The sequence below is a fragment of the Ahaetulla prasina genome, chromosome 1 (assembly GCF_028640845.1).
Source record: "Ahaetulla prasina isolate Xishuangbanna chromosome 1, ASM2864084v1, whole genome shotgun sequence".
NCBI classification, from domain to species: domain Eukaryota; kingdom Metazoa; phylum Chordata; class Lepidosauria; order Squamata; family Colubridae; genus Ahaetulla; species Ahaetulla prasina.
The window spans coordinates 119232947-119245053 of NC_080539.1; the positions used below are offsets into that span (position 1 = coordinate 119232947).

The window sequence follows — 12107 nt, forward strand, 5'->3', positions numbered from 1 at the left end:
AATATACAGATATTTCATAGTAGATGAAGAAAGATAAATTGTTTCCATTCCATTAAATAAAACAATTAGGAATATTTGTTAGAAGTGATGGCAATGATTTCCCAAGTTAAGGTCATTGCCCAGAACAAATACTTCAAATGTACAGTATTTGTCTCAGTAACTTTTCTGCTTTATTTTTCAAAATAATTTCTGATTTGCTCAAATTTTAAAGTGTGTATATACATATATAATTATATACATATTTAATTAAAGAGTTGGAATGACTAGCAGAATCTCCTATACAACAAACGTATATATGCTATAAATGAGTTACACACTTTTATTTGTAATTTTATTCCTGGAATTGTTATATACTCTCCATTATATTAGCAAACTATCTTGGTAGAACCCAATCATGGCAGTATGCCACTCTCATTTGCTTAACAAACATATCCAGCTGTGTTTGCACAATATATTTATGGACTTAATTAACAAATGTTGAGGGTCATGTGATACACCTAACCATAAATTAAGTACACAGAATGGATTCACATAACATGCTATGTAAAATAATGACCAGTTTATTGGTTAGTCTTCATGCAAACACAGCATAGCAGCCACCTTGATTTTTTAACAATAGGGTTCAATCTATGCTCTCTTATGAAGAACTAAGGCCATTTGAGCTGATAACATCTTATGCATAAGTAGACAACTTATTAGTGTAATATATCATGGATCAATGTAATGTATCCATGTAATACAACATGGATGAATTTCCATAGTTAAGACGATTCATGTTGAGCTAGAAAAAGTGCTCTTCATGAGGAAATTTGTAACTTTAACTTTACTTTGAGTAAGTGCCACTGATTTCACTAATAGTTGCTGAAATGTAACTGCTCAAAGGTGACTGACTCCTGTCACTGGAAGACAGGTGTCATACGATTTAGTAATAATTTGCTTCCATTTGCATACTTTAGATATACTTCCATGGAGACATGTTTCGCTGAAAAAGTATGAGCCAGCAGTGTGTAGCAGCTCCCAAAAAAGCCAACACAGTTCTGGGCTGCATAAACAGAGGGATAGAATCAAGATCACGTAAAGTGTTAATACCACTTTATAATGCCTTGGTAAGGCCGCACTTGGAATATTGCATTCAGTTTTGGTTGCCACAATGTAAAAAAGATGTTGAGACTCTAGAAAGAGTGCAGAGAACAGCAACAAAGATGATTAGGGGACTGGAGGCTAAAACATATGAAGAACGGTTGCAGGAACTGGGTATGTCTAGTTTAATAAAAAGAAGGACTAGGGGAGACATGATAGCAGTGTTCCAATATCTCAGGGGTTGCCAGAATGAAGAGGGAGTCAAACTATTCTCCAAAGCACCTGAAGGTAGAACAAGAAGCAATGGGTGGCAACTAATCAAGGAGAGAAGCAACTTAGAACTAAGGAGAAATTTCCTGACAGTTAAAACAATTAATAAATGAAACAACTTGCCTGCAGAAGTTGTGAATGCTCCAACATTGAAAATATTTAAGAAAATGTTGGATGACCATTTGTCTGAAATGGTGTACGGTTTCCTGCCTGAGCAGGGGGTTGGACTAGAAGACCTCCAAGGTCCCTTCCAACTCTGTTATTATAAATACTTAGCCTTAGATTAATAAAACGCGCACATAACTGTACTATTCTAAATTCAGGTTGCTCGAGCGTGGACTGTTTTATTTAGCAAATTATTCTGCGGGTCAGTAAAGCTAAAATCCAAGCGAACCGGATGGGCTCAAAAATACCACCGATCTAGCATGATGGTTTCTCAATTGCATTCTTCTTCTATAAAGTTTCTTCTATGAAGTTGCTGCAGAAGAAGAGGCGGCAATTCTCAGTAGAACTCAAGGAATAACTTTCAGAATATTCACTATACAACCGGATTGGAGATTGTATTTCAGGACTCACGAACTTTACGCTCCGCTTTACGGTGAGCCTGGAGGACCAGACCGATGGCAATTTGGAACTCAGAACTCGGTACTTACGAACCGTACAAACTACTCGCCCTCCTCCAGAGATGACTGTACTCCCAGGCGATACCGTAAGGTAAAGAAACGGTGCAAAACTGTAACTTCCCCGATTCCCTGTCCGTCATTTTGCGACACTTTAAGATGGCTGCCTCCATGAGATTAGCGTGCCGCTTCGGTTACTGGGAAGGCTACTTAGAGCAGAGTTTCCACCCCACCCACCAACTTTAAGGAGTTTATAAAGTGGGAGTAGTGTTAATTCTCCTCCGTGGTCGGACGAAGAGGATTCCAAGAAGGGGCGGGGCAGAAGCGGAAAGGCGCGCATAAATACGAGCGGAGAGAAGCAAAACTACCGGTAGTAAGAGGCTGTGGAGGACTTGGAGTAGGGCTTGATACCGATGATCAAGCCTGTAGCGGGTTCTGCTTGTTTGTTGTACAGATACAATTCCAGGACGGACAAGTGGGCAGCAAGAGCCGCGTGGGCGACTTCGGCTTTCTGGAAGTGATGATACGCCCCGTGTTGCTGTCACCTTATGTTAAAAGTTGCTCTCGGATACTTGTCCAGTTCTGGGCTGAAGGATGTGGAAAGCCCAGGCAGCGGCGATGCCTCTTCTCCAGTTCTCCCTCGCTTTCGTCGGCTTCCTATTGGAGCAAAGTGGTTTCGGAGGCCGAGAAAATTGTGGGCTACCCGACCTCTTTCATGAGCCTCCGCTGCCTCTTGAGCGACGAGCTGAGCAACATCGCCATGCAGATGCGCAAATTGGTGGGAACTAACCACCCGTTGCTTAACACGGCCAGGTGAGCGTTCAACTGGTCTTTGTTGGCCAGTACATTTCTAGTAAGCCTTTGAAGGCTTGCCAGGAGTTCTTATTACATCCCCAATGCTCATATGCCCCCCCTTCTATTAACATTCTGATCTTGCTCTTCCATAATTAGAACTCTTCTGCTGTCCAAAACTTCTTGTATTTCTTTGACTGAATATCTGATACTTCCTTGTTTGGCGTCTTGAGTATTGGTCTACCTGTGTTGACTGAGTAAACACTGGCTGTCTGAAGTTTTAAATGAAAGTTGCTTGGAATTAACTCTAGAGCAGATGCTACCGGTATGTTGCTTCTGAATGTCATAGAGCAAAGAGCATTAAGATATGCTAAGTTCTTGAGAAGATTACAGTCTGGTGTAGAGGTTCACAGGGAATTAGTTTCATCAAGATTTTTCTGCTGGAGATTTATACTTTTGTGGTCTCTCTCTTTGAAAAAAAATATCAATAAAATTGATCAGTCTGAATTGTTCAGAGTTGGCTCCAGGTGTTTGTTTGTTTTTTTGTTTTACCATTGGAACTACATTATGATCATACTGTTAGTTTGTATGCAGTATATTATTTACACTGACTCATCTTTTCTACCTTTCTGTTTATTCCTTTATGAAATAGATGGGATTGTGCTTTCTTTTACTTACAATGGATTTCTAATAATGCTGAGATAAGTAGTTTGGAGCAACGACAGGTAGTCCTCAACTCTAGGACCACAATTGAGCTAAAAATTGCTGTTGCTAAGTGAGACAGCTGTTAAATTGTCCTGTTTTATAACCTTTCTTGCCACAGTTCAGTTGATCACATGGTGGTTAAGTGAAACTGATTCCCTGTTGACTTTGCTTGTCAGAAAATCACAAAAAGTGATCACATGACTTTGGGACACTGCACTTGTCTTAAACATGAGCGAGAGGCCAAGTGCCCAGATTTTGATCACATGGCCATAGGGATGCTGCAAGTGTCATTAGTGTGATAAATAGTCATAATTCACTTTTTTCAGTGCTGCTGTAATTTGAATGGTCACTAAATAAATGGTTGTAATTCAAGGACTACCTGTATTTTCCAAAAATAGGTATGATGTTGATGAAGATCTCTTATGTACACTGAGAGCATATGCACCAAGACAATCACACTTGGCCAATAAAAAATTCTATTCTATTCTATTCTAGTCTATGTTAGTGTTATTGCATCATAAAGGAATTTATCAAAAGTACCTTTATAAAATAAAGAATCAGTAAAAATATAGGAACTAACTACAGTGATTTCAAAAAAACAGAAAAATACTATTCATTCCCTACCTGACACAGGTAAAATCATTTTATGAGGCTTTTAAAAAATTATTAGTGTGCCAGATATATGTTGACTTTTTATAGGCTTCAGTGGCACTTCTACACACTTGGATTAACGTCTCAGGAAGAACCATGAAACGTAATATCGAGAGAACTTTACTTCAGAGAATTGAATGTCTTGTATTAAATTTGAATGCTGTGTCTTAGTATATTCTAAGAAATTTGGTTTAAAGATATACCACTGAAAATTAAAACTATTTGATGATGCTTAGTAATTTGTTAATATAACGATTAGAATTTTTTTATTTGATTCAGTATAATTGATTAAAAGATAGCTGATGACCCAATGAATTTGTCCTTCTGTTCCTTAACATATATTTCCTTTTGTCAGTTAAAATGGGTATGTATGTAAGCACCACAGAACTCACTGTTGATCGTTTGTTGCTGTTGTTTTGCCATTGTAATATCCTATGTGGAGAAGTATAGCGTTCTCGGCCAGTAATGATCAAGGGCTAGTCATACAGATATTTTCAGGATCTAATAAAGTAAAGCAAAATAGTTGATAAAATTAAGAGAATGTAAACAGTTATTGGAGAGAACTAATTGTAAAGTGCTTGCTCCTCCCCAAGTGATTGAGTATTTTCTTCGTTGGTTTGTAGTTTTCCCATGTTTTTTGCCAGGACATGTTGAATGTGCTAGTGTGGTTTTATATAACTCTACTTTTTAATAGACTAAGATTCTTAAAATTCTTAAAATAACTAGGTTTCATGTTAAAAAGACAGTTATTGAGGCCTTACACTTCCTTTAAAATTTAAAATGTGTTGTATAAGGTAATTAGTATGAATAGCCTTCAGTTCTTTAAATGTTTCATCTAAATATCTGTATACTATTATAATGAAATCAGAGCAGAATTGTTATTGATTTGTCTATCTTTAAAGGTTAGCTCCAAATTTTCTATAGTGAATGATGGCTGTGTTGAATTATCTTAACAGTGGAATTTTAACCCTGTTACCTTTTTTGTAAATGGCCATGAATCTCGTGAGTGTGGCATGTGTAAATACTGTCAACTAGCAGAAGGTATGACAAAAATGTCAAGATGGGACTTGCCAATCCTGATGAACTACTTAAAACCTTGTTGGAAGATATAAAAATGTATAGGAATTCTTCTGGAACTCAAATGTAGCCTGGCCAATTAGAATTGGGAAGGTATGCAATACCATTTTTGGTTCAGAATATAAAAAAATAAACCTGTACTTATTAGACAGTATATCACAGAAGTGAGTACACCCTCTCACATTTGTAAATATTTAAGTATATCTTTTCATGTGACAAAACTGAAGAAATGACACTTGGCTACTGTGTAAAGTAGTGGATATATAGTTTGTATAACTATGTAAATGTGCTGTCCCCTCAAAATAACGCAACACACAGCCATTAATGTCTAAACTGCTGGCAATAAAAGTGAGCACACACCTAAGTGATAATGTCCAAATGGGGCCCAATAGCCGTTTTCCCTCCCTGGTGTCATGTGACTCATTAGTGGTACAAGGTCTCAGTGTGAAGTGGAGCAGGTGTGTTAAATTTGGTGTTATCACTCTCTCTCATACTGGTCACTGGAAGTTCAACATGGCACCTCATGGCAATGAACTCTCTGAGGATCTGAAAAAACGAATTGTTGCTCTACTTAAAGATGGCGTAGGCTATAAAAAGATTGCCAAGACCCTGAAACTGAGCTGCAACACAGTGGCCAAGATCATACAGTGGTTTAATAGGACAGGTTCCACTCAGAACAGGCCTTGCCATGGTCGACTCAAGTAGTCCGTGCTCAGCATCATATCCAGAGGTTGGCTTTGGGAAATAGTCGTATGAGTGCTGCCAGCATTGCTGCAGAGGTTGAAGGGTTGGGAAGGGTCAGGCTGTCAGTACTCAGACCATATGCTGCATGCTGGATCAAATTGGTCTGCAGAGCTGTCATCCCAGAAGGAAGCCTCTTCTAAAGATGATGCACAAGAGATTAATATTGAAAGAATTTATCGTGTTAATTCTTGGTGGGCAAGACAAAATAGATTACCGAGGGATGTGGTTATTCATTTTACAACTAAAAAGGTTAGGTATGAAATCTTGCAAGCCTTTTATAAAAATAAATTTCAAATATTGGGACAAGATATAAAAATGATGAAGGAAATTCCTCCTAAAATGTTAAGAAAGAGAAGAGAATTTGCTTTTTTAGTGGATGAGTTTAAGAAACATCAGATATATTTTAGATGGGAAGTTCCAATGGGTTTGTCAGTGAATTTTAGAGGTAGAAAGTATTTTCTTAGTACAGTTATGAAAGCAAGACATTTCTATATTAATGTTTTAAAGAGTGGGAATCCTTTGTTGTTAGATGCTAAGTTAACTGGTTTGGAGATGATGGAAAATAGAATAGGAGAGGGGAGGAATGTTTAAGATGTGAATATGATGATTATGGTTAATTTCTAGAATTGATTTGTTTAGGATATAAATTATAGGATTTTTGTTATTTGTTATTTGTAAGGTATAAACCTATGGGATGATACTATTTAATTGTGAAGGATGGAAAGTAAAATTTATGAATTTAGATAATGTTGTGGATGTAATGATGTTAATTGTTTACTGTTATATTGTGGATGTAACTTAAATGATTATTCGTTTTAATTGATACGCTTTGGATATAAGTTTATAGACAGCAAAAGTTATGAAGTTAAGTTGGAAATATCGTATCTGAGAGACTTTATTCGTAATGATATTTGACTGATGGAGTAATATTGGAAGATTGGACATTAAATGTTATGACAATTGAAGAAATATATAAGTGATGAAAATTTGAGCTTGAGAAGATGGACTGTAATTTAAGAAATGGACTTATGAAATTTGAAGGAATATGCAAGTGGAGAAAATTTCTCTGGAATCGGTAGTAAAAATGTTTTAATTTTTTTTTTAAAAAGGCTCCGATAATAACAGCTGTGACACGCGATTGTCAGAGCCTTTTTGTTTACTTTTAAAAGCATTTTTTATTTATTTGGGCAAATAGGTTGTAAAAAATGCTTTTAAAAGGTAAAAAAAAGGCTCTGACGATCATGCGCCACACCTGTGAAGTTTTGCAATTCTTTTCTTATGATAGTTGGGTATGGTGTTTCAGGAAAATAGCTCAAAACAGTTGGCAGATACTAGATTTTTGTAATAAACTGGTTTTTATATTTTCAACTTTCCCCTAACATTTATAATAAACTTAAATTTTGCTTTTCTTTGTGGTGCCTCCTCAAACTCATATTCTTGGCTAGTTCAGTCTGCTTCCAAAGATCTCATATTTACACAGATATTTGGTGTATTCAGTCACTCATATGGAATTTATACAGCAACAACATACTGGTATCCTTGAGAAAATCTATTGAATTGCTTTCCTCCAAGTAAGATGACAAAGACATAATGCCAAATGAAGAATAGAAGAGGAAGAATAGGAATGTTGAACAAAGTCAGCAAATATTTGTAGAGAATATAGCTCCTGTTTAGCAACCATTCATAAATATAAACGTATGAATAAATATTCCAACTAATATGTACACTTTCAACTAAATTTCTCTTGGAGTGAAAGTAATGCTGGCGTAACTATACAAGGGACAGCAGGAACCAGCAATATTTTCTGCATCTCTCTCTCCATCCCTCCCTCTCCCTCTCCCTCTCCCTCTTCTCCTTCCCCACCCCCATCCTCTCTCAATTCAGTTATGTGGTTTAGTTAATAAAATGATGATGAACCTTTTTGGAAATGAGAGTCGTGTCCCACTCCTCCGCTGACGACCGGGTCAGGGAAATCCGAATCAGGCGTGCCTCTGCAGCTAGCTCTGCCAAAGTCCAGGCAGGAGACCAGAAAGTGACTTCAGCAAGATATGTTAGACTTTGCCTGACTCAAGAGAATGCCAGAAAGCAGATCATGGAGCCATGGGGTGTGGCTCCATGACTCAGCACTTATCCAGGCCTGCCCCTCCCTTCCTTCTGTCGCCGCCGCATATCAATTCTTCTGAAGCGAGGGTCACTCCAGTCTGCAGCTGTTGGTAATTGACCTTCCTCAGGCTCACATGCTGTGGGGGAGGGGGAGGGGTCTAGTTGCTCCGTTTGCCTGGGCATGGAGCCAGAGCTGGGGGCTGGAGGTACTTCCTCCTCAGCCTGTCTGGGCATGGAGCCAGGGCTGGGGCCGGGAGGCATACTAGGACATTCCTCAGCATTCGGAAGCAGATAAGAAGGCCCCGGCTGCGGTGAAAGCGGGCGAGACACAACACTGAGTGCCCAAACCGGAATGTATGCGTGTGCATGCCAGCCAGTTGGTCTTTGCGCACGCTGGAGCACCGGAAACCCGAAGACAAGTCTTTGGATTTTCGGTGCTCTGGTGCACGTGAAGACCAGTTGGCCAACGGGTGCATGTGTACACTGGAAACCAGAAGAGCAGCTGGGGTTGGCACGCGTGCCCACAGAAAGGGCTCTGTGTGCCACCTCTGGTGCCATAGGTTCACCATCACAGACTTAGTAAATATTTCAGTTAATTATTTTGCTTGCGATTTAAGGAACAGATTCTAATTACCAAATGAGGGGAGGATACATATCAAACATTTTTACCAAGACTTCCTGAAAAATTAGAAAAAGGCAATTATGAAAAGAAAAATAAATCTATAACGTGATGGCAGCAAATAAAGGGCAAATCAAAACAGCCACAATCAAAATCCCAGAAGATTTTAACTGAAAATAAATGTTTAGTCTCAGTGTATTGAAGGAAAACTGTAGGATTTCAGACCTGCTAATGTTACTTTTGCTTGAATCCAGAATTTTCTAATTTTTTACATGTGCATCAAAGATGATTAAAAAGACCCTCGTTCACATTTCCAGCATAAATTTGAATTGCCTTTATACATTCTAGACAGTTTCTTTGGTGACAAATACCAACTTGCATCTTATAAACATTCTTTTTAAGATTATAACAATGTAAATTTCAATCCTTTTAACCACATATTTGTCCATTGTTCCATCTGTGTATTATAACCAAAAAATTTAGCCCATTTTATCATACAGCCTTCTAATAAAAGTGAATACATTTTAACAATTACATGTTCACCATTTGTGCACAATTCTGTTTCACAGAATATTTAAAACCATAAATTCTTTTGTCTCTTACATCTTTCTAATAAGTGTATATAAGAGAATCATTAATAATTATATTCCTCTACCACTAATTCTCATGATTTAATTTTACATACCCCTTGACAAAATTCTGATACCTCATGATAAGTTAGCCATTTGTGTTTTCTTATTATTGCTTTTATGCTGAGAACTACAGGGGTATTTTGGGGCACAATCTGGGTTTGTATCTATTTTATATTTTCAACATGGCAAATATAACAGAATGGTTTTTAAAATCCGTATTAACCTTAATCACAGATATATCCACAGTACTCAAATCTCAGGTCATGTCCTTTTAACTTAAAAGCCTTGTTTTTCAGCAACATTTGACTCTTTCACTGAAACCCAAAAGCTAGCTGCAAAAAAACCCAGTCCTTCTCTTTCCTTTGCATCTTGTAGCACCTTATATTTAACTCATAGTTTTTTCATCTACTACACACATTTAGATACATTCTTCTGCTACCATTTAAATGGTGCATCAGTTGTCAAAACAGTTATTGTCTGAAATAAAAACATCATTCAAGAAGACATTTTTATCACAGGAATTCTCCCAAACAATGACAATTGTAATTACTCCCATCTTAACATATCTTTAACTTCATTCTATATCTTAATCCAATTATTTTGAAATAACATACAGTTCATGTTTGTCATAATGATGCCCAAATATTTTACCTTCTGAATCTTAAAACCTGTTTTACTTATTGGTTCTGTTTGATCTTCTGTTTTCATATTTTTGTTAACACCTTCTTTTTTTTTTAATTTGCATTTATATCCCGCCCTTCTCCGAAGACTCAGGGCGGCTTACACTATGTCAAGCAATAGTCTTCATCCATTTGTATACTATATACAAAGTCAACTTATTGTCCCCAACAATCTGGGTCCTCATTTTACCTACCTTATAAAGGATGGAAGGCTGAGTCAACCTTGGGCCTGGTGGGACTTGAACCTGCAGTAATTGCAAGCAGCTGTGTTAATAACAAACTGTCTTAGCAGTCTGAGCCACCAGAGGCCCATTTAACACCTTCATCTTCTGTTTATTCATTTTAAAACCTAATGTACCATTTTAAAAAATTCTCATTAATTTTTCAATCTTCTTTAAAGGATTTTCCAGAACCAGCACCAAATCACCCAGAAAAAACTTTAATTCATAAGTTTCTTTTTTAATCTTTACTCCCATGATCCTCTCATATTGTATTTTCTCTTTTCAATATTTCCAGAACTAAAATAAACAATAGAATTGCAATTTTATAAATCTGCGTTTCCTTCAGAAATCTTTCGGAAAGATACCAGTGGGAGACTAGTTTGAAGCAGCCATACTGAACGATGAAATCAACATGTAAGCAGGGTGGACAAAAGCCAGGAATCTTGTCTAAAAGATGCCTTTGGGAAGGTTGTTGAGAAGGAACCAAGTTGTTAAGGAAACAAAAGAAAAAATATCACCTGGACCAGGCCAAAAAAGTTGGGTTTGTGTACATGGAACACTCCTGCCCCAAAAGTCCCATCAACAGATACCAAGCTTGTATCAAGCAAGAGTAGCAGCCATCCTGTGAATCAAAAAGCAAGGATTTCGGAGGTAAATGGCTCCTGAATCCTGCTCACTCTTTGAGTAATTTTTGAATTCAGACTTGGCGGCTTCCATCCCTCTAGTTCAGGTTGTACAATTATTTTTTGACCAGTGGATTTCAATTGCCAAATTTCCTGAGCCACCCATGGTGGCTCAGGGATTCTGGGACATATAGAACAGAGTTCGTAAACAGGCCATTGTTGTCCACCCCCTGTTCTATCTAGGGCTTAGCAACTAGTTGAGCAGAACGTGGGTAAGTGTGGATGAATGTGTGTGCACGTAAGAAAGAGGAAATGTACATTATAACCAGTAAAGTTGTGCTGTTAACTTTAAATTCACAGGGTCTCCGTGAATTCCATAGAATCTGTCATGCCTCAGTGTTTGGATGAAAACAGGGGTGGGTTCTACGTATCTTTACTACCAGTTTGCATCGTGCCTGTGCGCGCATGCTCGCTCTGCTCGCGCGCACGTGCTCTTCTGCGCATGCGCAGAAGAGTTTTGATGACATTTGGGTCAGTGAGCGGAGCACCCCGCCGGTTTTACTACCAGTTCTATAAAACCGGTCCAAACCGGGGGCAACCCACCACTGCATGAAAATGATTTCAATGTGTCCTTAATTATTTTCCTGGTTGTTGATCAAAGCTGTGTGTTTAATGTGCTCTAACTGCACCTATCTGGAAAGTCTAGGTAGAAAGTAAGGCGGGGCATAGAAAATCTGCATGCTTCAATAGGCTGTAAGTGTGACTATCAGCCGAAGATGGAGGAAGTACGTGTGACAGCTCAGCTTTATGAAAACAACATAAGCTTCTGAGGTAGACTGGATTGGCTGAGATTTTCTGGGGCATTGCAAGCAGTCCCAAAGCCACATGATTTTGGGGCTGTTTGCAGCTCCAGAAGGCAGAGTATAGGCCACTCAAAAACCAGACTTGGAGGCAGGCATTCTTTCCCTTATTGAGGCTCCTAGCTGGAAGGGACCAAGCCTAGAAGGCGTGTGTGTGTGTGTGTGTGTGTGTGAATTGCTTAACAACTTGTGATTCCTGGTTCCTGACTGAACTGGGGTGGGGGTGGGGTGTATGCCAGTCACTGCAGTCACATGACATATTACCTCACTGAATTATGGCAGCCTTCCCAGTCCCAATTGTGATTGTAAATCCACGACTTGTGGTTTCATGTCATATCCAGATCATCAAAATGGTTTGAGTTGTAGATGGTAGATGAGCAGAGTGTGATTGTGCACAGTTTAGTTTCATGTTCACATAAAAATGTTTTCT

General features: G+C 38.3%; 1 protein-coding gene across 1 annotated transcript in view; it reads left to right on the top strand.

The window, feature by feature from the left end:
* Positions 1-2061: 2061 nt before the first annotated feature.
* Positions 2062-12107, top strand: part of PDSS2 (decaprenyl diphosphate synthase subunit 2) — a 106788-nt gene continuing 96742 nt past the window's right edge. The window contains exon 1 of the mRNA XM_058174403.1: positions 2062-2783. Coding sequence (XP_058030386.1) covers positions 2491-2783 — 293 coding nt within the window. The 5' untranslated portion in view covers positions 2062-2490. The remainder of the gene's footprint in view (positions 2784-12107) is intronic.